Consider the following 17,878-nt stretch of genomic DNA (forward strand, 5'->3'; position numbering starts at 1 on the left):
GCTCAGGGGCTCTGGGCTTCAGCAAAATGGCAGCCTCCAGCAAGAAAAAAACAGGAGCAATGCTGGAGGCAATTTACAGTACACACTAATTTTTGTAGCATAATTATTAAAGTGGAATGTATGATAATTGCTAAAAGAATGTTATTTTATCAAGTTATTATGGGTAAAGTTGCACTTTAACTATTTTTCTTGACTCAACCAGAATGGCACAACAACATTTTTACCATTGCCCAGCAATTTAAAGACGTACATACTGCCCCTCACTGACATATGCACTCTGGTGGAGAATACAAGTGGTCCAGAGCAATGGTGTGCAGCTGACACGGGGCTGACTGCAAGTGACTGAAACAGGTTGGAGGGGATAAGCATCACTGAGGCTGGGTTCAGACTGGACCACGGAGCGGCTCACAGCAGAAGTCCAGTGCGTCTCCATTCACCATTTCAGCCTAAACGTAGCTCTGAATTTGGACCTAAAACAGACCAAAATACGCATAAAACTCCTGTGCAATTGGGACCGGAGCCGCTGCGGAGATGTGTCCATAGAGAGCCAGTCACAATCTCCTGACGTGCAAATTGTACGCGGGTAAATCCACATCCATTTGAAAATAGTGTGAACCCAGCCTGGGATGCAAAAAATTGGATGAAACAGAAAAAATATAATATTCTCACATACTTCATTTCTTTCTAAAGGTAGTTTTTACTATGTGGGACTGTCTAGGAAACAGAAATGATAGAAGAAACTGGGAATTGATAGAAACTGAGAAATGATAGGGGTTAAGAAAAAATGGTTTAGTGATTGTCCTTCTAGGGCAAACTAACTCATGGCTGCATTGGGGTAAAACACTTGACGTCTGATTACCCCGCTCTTCATATAGTGTGTATATATTTATGTGTAATTATTCAGTAAAGTTAAAGCAAGTGAAAATGCTTGTTATTTGGAAGCAAACTTTGTCTAGGATATTATTGCCCTCTGCTGTTTAACACCCAAAATAGCTGTATGTACATTTAGCTAGTTTTTCAGTAAAATCAAGACAAGTTGAAAAGAAAGTAAAGGTTACATTATATAAGCAAAAGGTTAAAATTCAGTATTTTTACTGAGCAAACTTAGCCTGGAGTGTTGCTGCCCTCTGCTGTTCAACATGTAAAATACATTTTCTAAACTAGAACCGAACAGCAGTAAAAAGTAGTAAAAAAAATCCCCAACCTATTCATCACTAAAAAATAATAGTTTTGGCTGAACAAATATTATACTAACCATTTGAAGTGTATTTTCTGTGAGCTAATATTTTGCAGCAGTGTTTGCCTTAAAGATGAGCCCTAGCCAGATACAAGACAGTATAATGCAGCTCTGTATTGATCGATACACCATTACATGTATTTTTTAAAATGTAAACAGCTCAAGTATCTGATTTTGACCTGGTATCATCCTCCTTTGCACAACAGAGCTCAGACAAGGAGAGGGAGAATCAGCACGAGCAGCCAATCAGTTGTACAGTAGTGCTCATATATTAACAAAAAATTTTGATAGGAGCAGAGTGACAGATTATCTTAGTGGACTGCTGTTTCTTCTTTCATTTTGAAGTCAAAGGCTTGGGAAAGGAAAATACCTGTAAAGGCTACCTAGCTGCAGCAGAGAAAAATCAGGTCTTCAAGCCTTGCCAGACAGGGCTGTGCTGTGTGGCAGTACTGTATAAATGGCAGAAATACAAATTCTTTGGCCGTTAAAACAGCTTTTATAGATTATATATTTTCTTACTTTGGTTTTTTGGTGTTTTGGGTGATCCACTCACTTTCTGCTTTTTTATTTTTAGCAGCTGGGCTTTTATTAGCCACAGCTGCATACTTATGATAGCCCAATCATGTGTTTGGGCCACTCTTCACATTATTACTCATACCTATATCATATTATTTCTCACAGAGGACCCTACTGATTGATTGGTCTACTCACCAACGCAACTCCACCAGTATTAACTGTATTGACACATACCCACCTTGGATGTTGTCCTACGTTGGTTGGCGCACCACCTCAGCTCCAAAAATTACATTCCTGGGTGACTCGCAGCCCTCTGTACCGTACCATCATTACACAGTCACCCTGTAAGTAATACGCTCTAGGGGGATTTTTATATCCATCCCATCGCTGCCATCTATCAATTATGCATAATTCTCTAGGAAATTACAATTTTTATATATTTTAGATTTACATCACGTGCTTCGCTCCTGAAGATTGGCCCAAGCCATGAAATGCATTGAGCTATAGATGCCGTGTTTTACTAAATATATCCATTCTAACATTTTATGCATACTACCCTGATATTAGGTTCCATGGGTATTTATATTAATTCCTCATTCCTCCTTTTTATTGTCTCATCAACTTACTACCAATGATAGAGAATAGTGAGGCTTCAGACATATCGGGTATTACTGTGTTTAATTTGTGTGTGCGGTGTATATATATATATATATATATATATATATATATATATATATATATATATATATACACACACACACACACCACACACATACATACACACACAGTGGGGACGGAAAGTATTCAGACCCCCTTAAATTTTTCACTCTTTGTCTCATGGCTGTATTAGATCAAAAGGGTGCTTCTACTAAATGCTGAGCAAAGGGTCTGAATACTTAGGACCATGTGATATTTCAGTTTTTCCTTTTCAATAAATCTGCAAAAATGTCAACAATTCTGTGTTTTTCTGTCAATATGGGGTGCTGTGTTTACATCAATGGAGGAAAAAAATGAACTTAAATGATTTTAGCAAATGGCTGCAATATAACAAACAGTGAAAAATTTAAGGGGGTCTGAATACTTTCTGTCCCCACTGTGTGTATATAATATATTCATTGGACTATGTATCACTTTATTGTATAAATTGGTTTACTCTAAATGTTGGGGATTAGAGAGGCCCCAGATTATATTGGCCCACTGTGTATTATAATGGTTTTACTTTACATTACATGCTCCATTCAAACTCCCAATCCCCCCCCCCCCCCTTTCAACATTGACAGGGATGGAGGTATTCGACCTTACCAGGCCATGTCCTAATTTAAAGTCCCAAATCCCAACTGCTCTCCTTTATTGTAATATTTACACACAATCTGTTTTAATGAGCTGTTTGTCTGGAGCTAAATTTTAAAGCAAGTGTTTTTACTTTCTTCTTTTACGTTCTTGCTTTTACTTAATTTTGTTATAGCAATAAATGTAGCAAATTCTAGTTCAGTGTAGGTCAGCAATTGCAATACCTCTACCTTTCTTTTTATTAGCTCAGATAAGTTATCAGTCACATAGGAAAGGTAAAGTATGAACATCCTTCTTTACAGACAGACCTTTTCTTGGATATTTCTGTATAGTAACAGGGCCCCTTTAAGACAATCTCATGTACAAGTGAATCAAAGATATGAAAAAACTATAAATCCCCTGCAACATTTTACCTCCTCACTGTGATCCAAGATGCTAGTCTTTTCTACTGGTGAAGTAACTCCATTTACTGCTTGCTTGTCTGCAGTGTACGAAGCAGCAATCAACTAGTTATAATAAAAAAAGAAAACAAACCTGTTAAAATTTCATTTTCACATCTTTCCCAAAGTTCACACGTTAAAATCATAGCAAAAACAGTAAAACAACCAATACCTGCATATTAACACACTTGTCATCGCCCAAATTGTTTATCTGATAGCCCAATACATTCTAGCACCTTGCTGTTGTAAAAGCAATTTTTAACAAGAGCACTGTAAAATGAAATCTATTTAAATTACCTTTTTCTTTTTTTTTCCTTTAGAACTTTTTCTTTCTTTTGTGATTTCTGACTTGCTGGTCTGCACTGGGGTCTGATCAGGAGATGCATACAAAGGCTTGTCAGGAAGCGTAGACACTTCTAGATGAGGCTGAGTTTGGTCTTTAACTTGTACTGTGAATTCCACTGCCTCTTGGGCTGTAAGTACCACTGGGTCTTGTACCGCCTGCACCAAAACATTGTGTACTACATTCTCCGCAACAACCTGTGCTGCATGGTTGTCTGAATCTTGCTCTGAAGTTTTCACTGCCTGTATTTTGGCCTGCAAAGCTCCCTCTGAAGGAGCAGCTAAGGAATGTGTGGCAAGTTCTACTACACCAGAAGGGTCTACTAAATTATGCTCTTTAAGTTCCACTGTCGACTGTAAAGAAAGACCCACTATATTTTGCTTAGATGGTTCTGGTGCATGCTGTATTGAAGGTCTTTCTGCAGGTTGTACAGTAAGATGTAGTGTATGCTCCACTTCAGGTGGTACTAAAGAATCAATTACAGTTGACATAGATGGTCCTACTAAAGGCCACACTGAAGCTACTTCTGAAGGCTCTACTGTAGTTTTCACTGAAGGCTCTACTGAATATGGCAATGACGATCTTGCATCAGGCTGAACAGTAGTCTTTGGTGTAGGCTGCACTGAAGAAATTTCATTGGTTAGAACAAAAGACTCTCCTGAAGGCTGTACTGAAGGCCTGGTACCAGGCAGAACAATTTCTGGTTCAGGCTGCACAGTACTTGCGTCAGGTGGAACAAAAGGCTCTGCCAATGGCTCCATGGTAGGTCTTGCTGTAGGTGAAACAGAAGATTCTGCTGCAAGTTGCACAGAAGACTCTACTTCAAGCAACACTGAAGGTTCTCCTGTCGGTAATGCTGAAACCACTTCTGGTGGTCTCATAGTATGATCCACTGCAGGTTGCACTGAAGGCTCTGCTGTAGGCTGCAATGAACTTTTGGCCCCAGAAAACACGTACAATTCAGGAGGTTGAATTAAACCTCTGGCATCAAGTGAAGCAGAAGGCTGCACTGAAGGTCTTTCACCAACATAATCTGTAGTTTCTGGTGCAGGCTGCACTGAAGAACTTACTTTAGGTGGAACAAAAGGCTCTCCTAAAGGCTGCATTGAAGGTGTTGCAACAGTTGGAACAGAAGGTTCTGCTGCAAGTTGCACTGAAGCCTCTGTTTCAGGCAACATTGAAGGTTCTTCTGCAGTTAATGCAGAAGCCACTTCTGGAGGTTGCATAGCAAGATCTACTGCAGGCTCTGGTGAAGGCTGTAATAAACGTTTGACCACAGGAAACATTGATTGTTCAGCAGATTGAATTAAAATACTTGCATCAAGTAAATCAGCAGGCTCTTCTAAGGGGTGAATAGAAGGTTTCTCACCAGCCTGAACAGTAAAGTCTGGTTTAGGCTGCACTGAAAAACTTGTGTCAGGTGGAACAAAAGGCTCTTCTGAAAGCTGCACTGAAGCCCTGGCACTAGCCTGAACAGTAAGCTCTGCTGTATGCTGTACTGAATGCATTGTATCAGGCTGAGCAGAAGGTTCCCCCACAGGAAACAGGGATTGTTCAGAAGATTGATCTAAAACACTTGAATCGAGTAAATTGGCAGGCTCTTCTAAAGGCTGCACTGAAGACCTGGCACCAGGCTGAACAGTAAGCTCTGTTGTATGCTGTACTGAATACATTGTATCAGGCTCAACAAAAGGTTCTCCTGAATGCTGCACTACACATCTTGCAGCAGATGGGACAGAAGGTTCTGCTTCAAGTTGCACAGAAGACTCTGTTTTAGGCAGCATGGAAGGTTCTCCTGCAGGTAATGCTGAAACGACTTCTGCAGGTCTCATTGTAAGATCTACTGTAGGTTGCACTGAAGGCTCTGGTGCAGGCAGTGATAAACTTTGGGCCACAGGAATCATGAATGGTTTAGCTGCAGGATGGGTAAAATCCTCTGCTATTGGTTGCACTAAAGGTTCCACTGGAAGCCTCACTGAAAATCCCCCTTCATATTGCACTAATTGTTCTGGGTACACTAAGGACTCGGCTGTGGTTTGCACTGTAGGCTGCTGTGCAGGTTTTAAAGCAAGATCTAGTACTAGCTTTTCTTCACAAGATGGTCCGGGAGTTACCCAAAGCTCACCAGCAGACTGGACTGAAGGCTGCGCTGACAACTTATCAACATGTACTGGAGGCTCTGGTGCAGGTTCTGGTAGATCTACTGCTGGTTGCACTGAAGGCTCTACTGCAGCCTTCCCAGAAGATTCCAGTGAAGGCTCTATTGTAGGCAGCACTGTGTGCTTTTCAATAGGTTGCACAGAAGGTTGTAAAGATGGTTCTAAGGTGGATTTTGCAGCATGTCCTGTTTTTTTCTTTGTCACTTTCTTAGGTTCCTTTTTCTTGATTTTATGAACCAGGGGAGGTTGTTCTATTGCTTCCTTCAGATAGTCAAGCTGTTCCAAATAACCTCTCATTTTACAGTGATGCATGTCCAGGGCTTCCTGAATTTGTAGGACTTTTGGAGAAGAGGTGCTCTGCTTCACACCTTCTGCTACCTGAGACACCTCAGCTAGGTCATTTTGCAAGATTTCATACTGATCGCGTAGCTCCTACAGGAGAAATGGGAGAAAATGGGTTTTATCACACAAAATATCAGCAAAACCTGATTATTAAAAAAAAATTTAAAAATGAATGTTTGTTTTTAAAGCCCAAAAAAGCTTGACTTTTTTTTTTAAACCTGTTATGCAAAAATAATTATTACCCTAAAAGTGCCAATAAATCAAACACTGACAGCAGCAATTACCAATACTTACTCACCTGGTATTAAATACATCCAAAAAAAAAACATCTGTGTTGCGCTATTAAAATAAATATTAATTACTATAAAGTGCATATCACAAAATGAATAAATACTTTAAAATAATGTGCAACAATAAACACATAAATAGTGACAAAATATCAAGTGCACGAGATATCGTGAATAATTATTATGAAAATTAACAGTACATAAGTCCCAGAGATGAAAAGTGCAAAATCAAACTATCCAACAAATCTAACAGTGCTTGTAAGGAGAAATCCAGAACATGGATGGATGGAAGCTGAACCAATGACAGTCGTGAACTTTTCTATGGAGAAAGCTGGAAGCATGAGTGGCTGGCTGCGGAAACGGTGGTTCAACTCCCATCCATCCATCCAGGGCCAGATTAAGAGCATCATGGGCCTGGTGCTGAGAATTTCGGTGGGCCTTTTTATGGAAACAAAATGAAAATGCAAACAATTTTTCGCTAAAACGAATTAAATATACTCTCACCAGTAATACCAGCCGTGCAGCCTCTGAGCAGCAGCAACACCACCAATACCACCTGCTATGCGGTCTCTCACCAGCAGCAACATAGGGAGACCACATTTCCAAACTGTCATTTAGGGACATCCCCCTTTTCCCAAAAAAAAGATGAGGGTGGAGGATGTAGTCTCGGGGTTGGCAGGGAAATCGGCAGTGGAGGTGATTTGTCAGGCAAATGGCTGGTGTTAGTACTTAAAATCAATCATCCTGACACCATGCTTGATATGGTGTCAGGATGATCAAATTCCATTATTTCAGTTACTACATCGTAATATATAGTGAAATAGTTCAACTCACCATCGTGCAGAATTAGTGGGACCTGAGCTTGTCACTTGCCACCAGATGCAGCTTGTCACTTGCCACCCATAGCCTGCCACCAGATGTAGCGTATCACTTTCCACAGTTGCCTGCCGCTAGATGCAGCATGTCACTTGCCACCAGCAGCCTGCCACCAGATACAGTGTGCCACTTGCAACCAGATACAGTGTGCCACTTGCAACCAGATACAGTGTGCCACTTGCAACCAGATACAGTGTGCCACTTGCTACCCACAGCCTGCCACCAGATACAACGTGCCAATTGCCACCAGCAGCCTGCCACCAGATACAGTGTGCCACTTGCCACTAGCAGCCAGCCACCAGATACAGTGTGCCACTTGCCAACAGCAGCCTTTCACCAGATACAGTGCGCCACTTGCCAACCACAGCCTGTCACCAGATACAGTGCGCCACTTGCTACCGACAGCCTGTCACCAGATACAGTGTGCCACTTGCCACCAGCAGCCTGCCACTAGATACAGTGTGCCACTTGCCACCAGATACATTGTGCCACTTGCCACCAGATACAGTGTGCCACTTGCCACCAGCAGCCTGCCACCAGATACAGTGTGTCACTTGCCACCAGCAGCCTGTCACCAGATACATTGTGCCACTTGCCACCAGATACAGTGTACCACTTGCCACCAGCAGCCTGCCACCAGATACATTGTGCCACTTGCCACCAGATACAGTGTGCCACTTGCCACCAGCTCCCTGCCACCAGATACAGTGTGCCACTTGCCACCAGCAGCCTTCCACCAGATACAGTGTGCCACTTGCCAACCACAGCCTACCACCAGATACAGTGTGTCACTTACCACCAGCAGCCTTCCACCAGATAGTGTGCCACTTGCCACCAGCAGCCTGCCATCAGATACAGTGTGCCACTTGCCACCAGCAGCCTACCACCAGATACATTGTGCCACTTGCCAACCACAGCCTACCACCAGATACAGTGTGCCACTTGCCACCGGCAGCCTGCCACCAGATACAGTGTGCCACTTGCCACCAGCAGCCTGCCACTAGATACAGTGTGCCACTTGCCACCAGATACATTGTGCCACTTGCCACCAGATACAGTGTGCCACTTGCCACCAGCAGCCTGCCACCAGATACAGTGTGTCACTTGCCACCAGCAGCCTGTCACCAGATACATTGTGCCACTTGCCACCAGATACAGTGTACCACTTGCCACCAGCAGCCTGCCACCAGATACATTGTGCCACTTGCCACCAGATACAGTGTGCCACTTGCCACCAGCTCCCTGCCACCAGATACAGTGTGCCACTTGCCACCAGCAGCCTTCCATCAGATACAGTGTGCCACTTGCCAACCACAGCCTACCACCAGATACAGTGTGTCACTTACCACCAGCAGCCTTCCACCAGATAGTGTGCCACTTGCCACCAGCAGCCTGCCATCAGATACAGTGTGCCACTTGCCACCAGCAGCCTACCACCAGATACATTGTGCCACTTGCCAACCACAGCCTACCACCAGATACAGTGTGCCACTTGCCACCGGCAGCCTGCCACCAGATACAGTGTGCCACTTGCCACCAGCAGCCTGCCACCAGATACAGTGTGCCACTTGCCAACCACAGCCTACCACCAGATACAGTGTGTCACTTACCACCAGCAGCCTTCCACCAGATAGTGTGCCACTTGCCACCAGCAGCTTGCCACCAGATACAGTGTGCCACTTGCCACCAGCAGCCTGCCACCAGATACAGTGTGCCACTTGCCACCAGATACAGTGTGCCACTTGCCACCAGCAGCCTGCCACCAGATAGTGTGCCATTTGCCACCAGCAGCCTTTCACCAGATACAGTGTGCCACTTGCCACCAGATACAGTGTGCCACTTGCCACCAGCAGCCTGCCACCAGATACAGTGTGCCACTTGCCACCAGCAGCCTGCCACCAGATACAGTGTGCCACTTGCCAACCACAGCCTACCACCAGATACAGTGTGCCACTTGCCACCAGCAGCCTGCCACCAGATACAGTGTGCCACTTGCCACCAGCAGCCTGCCACCAGATACAGTGTGCCACTTGCCACTAGAAGCCTGCCACCAGATACAGTGTGCCACTTGCCAACCACAGCCTACCACCAGATACAGTGTGCCACTTGCCACCAGCAGCCTGCCACCAGATACAGTGTGCCACTTGCCAACCACAGCCTACCACCAGATACAGTGTGTCACTTACCACCAGCAGCCTTCCACCAGATAGTGTGCCACTTGCCACCAGCAGCCTGCCATCAGATACAGTGTGCCACTTGCCACCAGCAGCCTACCACCAGATACATTGTGCCACTTGCCAACCACAGCCTACCACCAGATACAGTGTGCCACTTGCCACCGGCAGCCTGCCACCAGATACAGTGTGCCACTTGCCACCAGCAGCCTGCCACCAGATACAGTGTGCCACTTGCCAACCACAGCCTACCACCAGATACAGTGTGTCACTTACCACCAGCAGCCTTTCACCAGATAGTGTGCCACTTGCCACCAGCAGCTTGCCTCCAGATACAGTGTGCCGCTTGCCACCAGCAGCCTGCCACCAGATACAGTGTGCCACTTGCCACCAGATACAGTGTGCCACTTGCCACCAGCAGCCTGCCACCAGATAGTGTGCCATTTGCCACCAGCAGCCTTTCACCAGATACAGTGTGCCACTTGCCACCAGATACAGTGTGCCACTTGCCACCAGCAGCCTGCCACCAGATACAGTGTGCCACTTGCCACCAGCAGCCTGCCACCAGATACAGTGTGCCACTTGCCACCCACAGCCTACCACCAGATACAGTGTGCCACTTGCCACCAGCAGCCTGCCACCAGATACAGTGTGCCACTTGCCACCAGCAGCCTGCCACCAGATACAGTGTGCCACTTGCCAACCACAGCCTACCACCAGATACAGTGTGCCACTTGCCAACCACAGCCTACCACCAGATACAGTGTGTCACTTACCACCAGCAGCCTTCCACCAGATAGTGTGCCACTTGCCACCAGCAGCCTGCCACCAGATACAGTGTGCCACTTGCCACCAGATACAGTGTGCCACTTGCCACCAGATACAGTGTGCCACTTGCCACCAGATACAGTGTGCCACTTGCCACCAGCAGCCTGCCACTCCCTCCAGGACTCTTCCAGGATGGGTAGAAGGGACAGGACCTGCATAGTCAAACAAATCCCTGGAGCCCCCACCCCTCCTCATCTGGGATGGTATGGTTGTGTGTAAAATGAATGCCAGGAGTATTGATCAGACCAAGTTCTATAGAGGGTTGTGTGTACAGCCTTTGGGCTCACACTGGTTTGCTGCAGTTTGGGTGCACTGCTTGTGTATCTGCAGTTTAGAAATCAATAGGACTGTGGGTAAAACGCAGGAAAACTGCGGATACACCAGCAATGGGCCAAAACACAGCAAAGCAGTGTGAACCCACCTAAAAGCACAAGGAGCCGAGTCTACATATTGACTGCAGTTATAAGAGCCATTGCTGAAGATAAAGGTAAAAGAGGGGGAGAGAAGGGAGAGAAGAGTCCAGTCACTGAGCTCACACTTGGATGGGAAGCTTATCACTCACATATCTGTTCACCTTCTATCTGCCGGCTGCTCTGTTCATAATTTCCCAGCCCACACGGCTCCTTCACTGCACACAGAGAGAGGGGAGAGGGGAGGGGGAAGGCAGAGCCATTTGTGTAGGGGGGGGAACTGTGCACTTTGACATTGTAATAAACACAGTGAGCCAACACAGATGCAGCCAGACACCCCTACATTTACACACAGCTTCTCCTGTCTCAGAGAAGTTTATGGACATGAGAAATCAGGCTTATACTGCTGACTGGGAGGGCCGATTTTAAGGCAGGGGCCTGGAGCTGCAGCTCCATCAGCCCCTATGTTAATCCGGCCCTGCATCCATCCATGCTCTGGATTTTTCCTTACAAGCGCTGACCTCTTATAATTTGAGGTCTAGCTCTCTGGTAAGCGGCTATAAGTGTCACTAGTGGTGTGGTGCACAGAGGTGTCTATGGAAGAGGAATCTTTATGATTTAGAGTTGCCCTTCTCTTCTTGATTGAAGGCAGTCATTCACATGTAGGACTCCGATTTTGCACTTTTCATCTATAGGACTTACTTATGAACTATTCATTTTTATAATATATATTCACAATATCTCATGCACTTGATGCTTTTTCACTATTATTTATATCTTCATTAGTGCACATTATTTTTAAGTATTTAGCCATTTTGTGATATGCACTATATAGGCATTGATATTTTCATAGCGCAACACAGAGTTTTTATTTTATTTTGTCTGTTATGCAGTCAGGCTGAAAAAAGTAAAGAATGGGCTAGTTTATAACTGTTGTGACAGGTTCACCACAAAGAGGCAGTGAACATATGTACAGTATGTATACACATATACATACACACACACCAGGTAAAATAGGTATTAAACGCGTCACCATTTTTCTAGGTAAAAATATTTTTAAAGTTGCTACTGACATGAAACTTTCACCACGAGTCAGTAACAACCCATGGAATACATACATACAAAGAAACCAAAACAAATAAGTTCAGAAATTAAGTTATGTGTAATAAAATGAAATGACACAGGGAAAAAGTATTGAACACATGAAGAAAGGGAATTGCAAAAAGGCAAGGAAAGCCAAGATACCAGCTGAAATCTATAAGTAATTAGAAAGCAATCCTGCCCTTCTCAGTACAAATTAATATCAGCTGGTTCAGTCTCAACTGATGGCCTATAAAAAGGTATCTCATTCCCAAGGTGTCACACAAGAAACATCTCATGATGGGTAAAAGCAAAGAGCTCTCTCAAGACCTTTGGAACCTTATTGTTTCATACTGATGGCATTGGTTACAGAAGGATTTCTAAGCTTCTGAATGTTCCAGTGAGCACTGTTGGAGCTATAATCCCGAATAGGAAAGAACCATCATATCACCATAAACCAGCCACCACTAGGTGCTCCTCACAAGATTTCTGATAGAGGAGTGAAAAGAATTATCAGAAGAGTTGTCCAAGAGCCAAGGACCATGTGTGGAGAGCTTCAGAAAGACCTGGAATTAACAGGTACACTTGTTTCAATAAAAACGATAGCTAATGCACTCAACCACCATGGTCTGTATGCACGCTCACCATGCAAGACTCCATTGCTGAAGAAAAAATATGTTGATTAAAGTTTGCTGCACAACATTTAGACAAGCCTGTGAAATACTGGGAGAATATAGTCTGGTCAGATGAGACCAAAATTGAACTCTTGGATACAATAATACACACCATGTTTGGAGGTCAAATGGCACTGCACATCACCCCAAAAACACCTCCATACCAACAGTAAAGTTTGGAGATGGGAACATCATGGTGGGGCTGTTTTTCAGCATACAGTACATGCAAATTTCATATTGTTGAAGGAAGGATGAATGGAAAAATGTACCATTCTTGATAAAAATCTGCTGCTTTCTACCAGGATGATGAAGATGAAACAAGGGTGAATATTTCAGCAAGACAACGATCCCAAACACAAAATCAAGGAAACTCTCAATTGGTTTCAAAGAAAGAAAATAAAGCTGCTAGAATGCCCAAGCCAATCACCTGACTTGACTCCAATAGAAAATCTATGGAATGAACTAAAGATCAGAGTTCATAGAAGAGGCTCGCTGAACCTTCAAGATTTGAAGACGGTTTGTGTGGAAGAACGGGCCAATGTCACACCTGAGCAATGCATGCGACTTGAAGCTGTCATTACCAACAAAGAATTTTGTACAGTATTAAACAAATTTCAGTTAGCGCATTCAATACTTTTTCCCTGTGTCATTCCATTTTATTACACAACTTTATTTCTGAACTTATTTGTTTTGTCTTTGTATGTATGGATTGCACAGGTTGTTACCGACATGTGATGAAAAGTTCATCTCAATAGCACCTTTAGAAATTTACCTAGAAAAATGGTGACCTGTTCAATACTTATTTTACCCAAGATGATTAGATAGATAGCTAGATAGCTAGATAGATAGCTAGATAGCTAGATAGCTAGGTAGATAGGTAGATAGGTAGATAGAGTGAGTCGCCTTCTTTGTCTCCAATTGAATGGCAGAGACTGTATCAATGGTGGGCTCCCGGTCAAACACCTTGAATCAATATCAAAAACAAAGGCTACAATCTGCAAAAATAACGTCCTTTAATTGCAAAGTGCAATAACATGTATAAATGACAGCAGTAGCGACTGTATAGTTTCAAGCATCCCTGCTCTTCATCAAGCTGTCAGCAGAAGAGCAGGGATGCTTTAAACTGTACAGTCGCTAATAGAATAGAAGGGTAAAGGACCGGTTAGAAACGCAAAGAGTAAGATACAAAAACTGAAGAAAGAATAGGAAAGATAATGCAGAAGAGACCATAAAAGATTTAAAAAAAAAATAGTATACTATTTAAAGAGAAGTTTTTTTTTTTTAATGGGAGTAGAACATTCAAAAAAGGAGGACACAGACACAAACAAAAAAAGGCAAGTTAAAAAACTTAATTAAAAAAAACTTAAATTAAAAAAACTGAAGGGAATGAAGGTATTATAAAAGGCTGCTTGCAAAATTTTAGTTCTACGTGAAAGTGATAGACATCAATGTGTAAGGCCCACTTGAATAACTTAAAAGAATAACTGCCCAGAGGAGTTTTTGAGGACTTCCCCCATGTGCCTTTCCACAATACATAAGACATTAGAATCTAACTTTGTGACTATTACTAGTTTCCTTCCTAGTGATAAATGACCTAAGTTGCATTGCAAAAGGGCTTCTCTGGCAAAAAAAAAAAAAAAAACTAGCTCTGTTGCAAGACAATTTTCTTCCTGAATAAAGTGTATTTGAAAGGTTATAAGATCCAGGAGCCTTTCCCAATTGTGCTATGTTCTATGGAGTAATGTATGATCTTAGAAAACTGCACCTGTAATTTCTGCCTCTTCAGTTCACGTGCTGTGTTTGCCTGTGATGAGCCGGAAAAATTAAGAAGCTCTTCAGAAAAACGTGCCATTTTGGTATTTAGGGCACTGGAGAGACTGTCAGGATGGGTAAAATGCTCTGCCAATGGTTGCACTAAAGGCTCCACTGAAGCTTCCCCTCCATATTGCACTGATGACTCTGGGTACACTGATGACTTGGATGTGGTTTGCAACCTTGACAGCCAAGCAGGTTTTAAAACAGGATCTAGCGGTAGCTTTTCTTCACAAGATGTTTCAGGTTTTATCCGAAGCTCACTAGCAGACTGGACTGAAGGTTGAACTAGCAACTCAACATTAGGAAGTACTGGAGGTTCTGATGCAGGTGCTGATAAATCAACTGCTGGCTGAACTGAAGGTTCTACTGCAGCCTTCCCAGTTTCCACCAAAGGCTCAGCTGTAGGCGACACTGTGTGCTTTTCAGCAAGTTGCACAGGTTGTAATGATGGTTCTAATATGGATTGTATAGCGTGTCCTGTTTTTTTCTTTGTCCCTTTCTTAGGTTCCTTTTTCTTGCTTTTATGAACCAGGGGATGTTGTTCTATTGCTTCCTTCAGATAGTCAAGTCGTTCCAAACCACCTCTCATTTTGCAGTGATGCATGTCCAGAGCCTCCTGGATTCGTATGGCTTGCGGGGAAGAGGTGCTCTGCTTCACACCTTCTGCTACCCGAATCACCTCAGAGAAGTCCTTCTGTAAGACTTTATACTGATTGCGTAGCTCCTAGAGGGGAAAAAGGAGAAGATGGTATTATATAAAATAACAAAACCTTTTTTTGATTATAAAAAATGTTTTTAAATTATAGTTCTTAAAGTGGATCTTCATTGCATCTGAGCACCACAAACCAAAAACACTATTTAAAGTGATAGTAAAGTCTTGTTTTTTTTTAAGAAAAAACAAAAAAAACACACATGTTATACTTATCTCTTCTGGGCAGTTGGTTTTGCACATAGCAGCCTGGATCCTCCTCTTCTTGGGTCCCTCTTTGCTGCTCCTGGCCCCTCCCTCCTATCAAGTGCCTTCACAGTCAGTAGCTTCCTATGGGTGCTCTGGAGCCGAGTCACAGCTCCGTGTGTCCATGCAGACACGGAGCCCTGACCCAGCCTGCCCCCTCTCTCCTGATTGGCTTACTAACTTTGATAGACAGCCACAGGAGCCAATGGCGGCGACACTGCTGTGTATCAGCCAATTAGGAGGAGTGTTTCGGATGGCTTAGACATTCATGGACATCACTGGAGAGAGATGGGGCTTAGATAAGTAATTAGGGGGGTGCTGGGGTGGCTGCTAGGCACAAAAGTTTTTTTTTTATCTTAATGAATAGAATGCATTAAGATAAAAAACCTTCTGCCTTTGCAACTCCTTTAATTAATTTTTAATACTCAAAGCAATACCATCCATCCATGTCTCTTTGCTTTATTTTTGGGGAAATTCCTTTTGAAAACCACCCCTCTAGCATTTGCAGCCATGGCCTTCTTGAGTAAGGCAAATGATAAATGTAGCATTTACTTCCTGGAATCCAACTACCCTTTGTTCAAGTGTGCATGCAAGAGAGTGTGCTTAGCTGAGAAAACCCCTGCTCCTCTCCTCCTGAAGAAGTACTTTTCCCTAGAGGTACTAGACTATCTGCTCAACCTTCATGAGAACTCCAAAACTTAGAAGGGCATTATTATATAAGTATGGACTTCAGCTTTCACCTATAAGTGGCTGCTTTTAACCCTTATTGCAAGTTTTTGTTTTGACAGGTTTACCATACGGAGGTAGTGAACAAGGTAATACTTTGGCCATATTGGTTGCCTGACTTCTAGGTTTCATTCAGCCCCAGTGGAAAATGGAGTGGAAGATAAGAGAGGAACATTTAAAAAAAGAAGACAGGAGAAGGAATTGAAAAACAGTAAGGGAAACAAGAACAAAAAAAAATACAAAGTAAAAAGATAGTTTAGTTTTTTGGATTTTTTTGTTTTTGTTTTTTTACACATACAAAAACAAGTTTGATAACAGGCTACTTTTTGTAACCAGACAGATAGAATTGAAAGGTAGAGGTTCAGTTAGATAGACAAAGCGAAAGAAACAGACAAAAAAAATGGGAAAAAGCATGCAGAGGAAACAAAAAAAAAATAGATAAATGCTATAGTATCTAATGGAGCAGTCATTTTTAAAATGGGGGTATAACATTCAAATAGGTAAAAAAAAAAAAAAAAAAGAAAAAAGGAAGGCACAGACACAAATAAAAAAAAGGCAAGTTAGAAAAGTGAAGGGAATGAGGAAGGCATTATAAAAGGCTGCTTGCAGGATTTTAGTTCTTCATGAACTACTAGTTCTACATTCTTCATAAGCGTGTAGGGCCCACCTGAATAGCTTAAGAGGATAACTGCCCTATCTCAGAGGAGTTTTGGAGGATTTCTTCCCATGTTCCTTTCTACAAATATAAGACATTAGAATCTCCTTTTGTGAACCTATTACTAGTTTCCTTCGTAGTGATGAATGACCCGAGTTGCATTGCAAAAGGGCTTCTCTGGCAAAAAAAAAAAAAAAAAATTAACTAGCCCTGTTTCAAGACAATTTTCTTCCTGAATAAAGCGTATTTGAAAGGTTATAGAACCAGGAGCCTTCCTAATTGAGCAATGTTCTATGGAGAAATGTATTATCTCAGAGAAATTGCACCTGTAATTTCTGCCTCTTCAGTTCGCATGGTGCGTTTTCCCGTGATGAGCCGGAAAAATTAACAAGCTCTTCATAGAAACTTGTCATTTTGTTATTTAGGGCACTGGAGAGACTGTCATAGCGGTGTTCTTCTTCGAGATGGCTTTCCAGTATCTGCACTGTATCCTGTAAATCAGAAGAGAAAAATGAGTGACAGATCATATCCCAGAGGTAGTTTTGTGTTTCATGGTGAAGTCCATACAAGGGTACTGGGTAGAGGGTTGGGTTACAGCAATTTTTTATTTTCATTTTTAAGTTTTGGACGGGGTCGGGTAGGACTAGAATTACTTTTATGTTTGTATTGCTGTCTGTATGATTTCAAATTGGAAAAATTCTGTGAGCCACAATGATCTTATGCCTTGCTTGTGCTACCTCCAGCTGCATGCGCCAATCACGCTTCATATAACGTGCATAGGATACATTTACAAGTTATGCGCTGTGCTTGGGTGACCCCAAAAACAAAATAATAACCAACTCTGTGCTTACTAGTGCGATAATATTAAATACAAATAATATGAATGTTGAATAAATAAACAAGGTGTGAAAAAACAAGTGATTGTTACACCATAAATTAGTGCTTAATAGTGCTTGTTACACCATACAAAGTGTCTTAATCAACATAAAAAAAAAAAAAAAAATGCTTAGTGCTCAATATAAAGTATCCTGCTTTTTTAAATGAAAAAAATAATAAATAAATGAAAAAAAG

General features: G+C 42.7%; 1 protein-coding gene across 6 annotated transcripts in view; it reads right to left on the reverse strand.

Moving 5' to 3' along the window:
- The window catches only part of SYNE2 (spectrin repeat containing nuclear envelope protein 2), a 582,128-nt gene that overhangs the window by 340,169 nt on the left and 224,081 nt on the right, over positions 1-17,878 (reverse strand). For 5 of the 6 annotated variants that reach the window (XM_073609718.1, XM_073609721.1, XM_073609719.1 and 2 more), the window contains 4 exons: positions 17,134-17,298; positions 14,422-15,195; positions 3,781-6,417; positions 3,457-3,549 (listed from right to left, as the gene is read on the reverse strand). In XM_073609718.1, coding sequence (XP_073465819.1) covers positions 3,457-3,549; positions 3,781-6,417; positions 14,422-15,195; positions 17,134-17,298 — 3,669 coding nt within the window. The remainder of the gene's footprint in view (positions 1-3,456; positions 3,550-3,780; positions 6,418-14,421; positions 15,196-17,133; positions 17,299-17,878) is intronic. The other variant, XM_073609720.1, reaches the window with a different exon arrangement.

The sequence above is a fragment of the Aquarana catesbeiana genome, linkage group LG13 (genome assembly GCF_042186555.1).
Source record: "Aquarana catesbeiana isolate 2022-GZ linkage group LG13, ASM4218655v1, whole genome shotgun sequence".
Taxonomy (NCBI): Eukaryota; Metazoa; Chordata; class Amphibia; order Anura; family Ranidae; genus Aquarana; species Aquarana catesbeiana.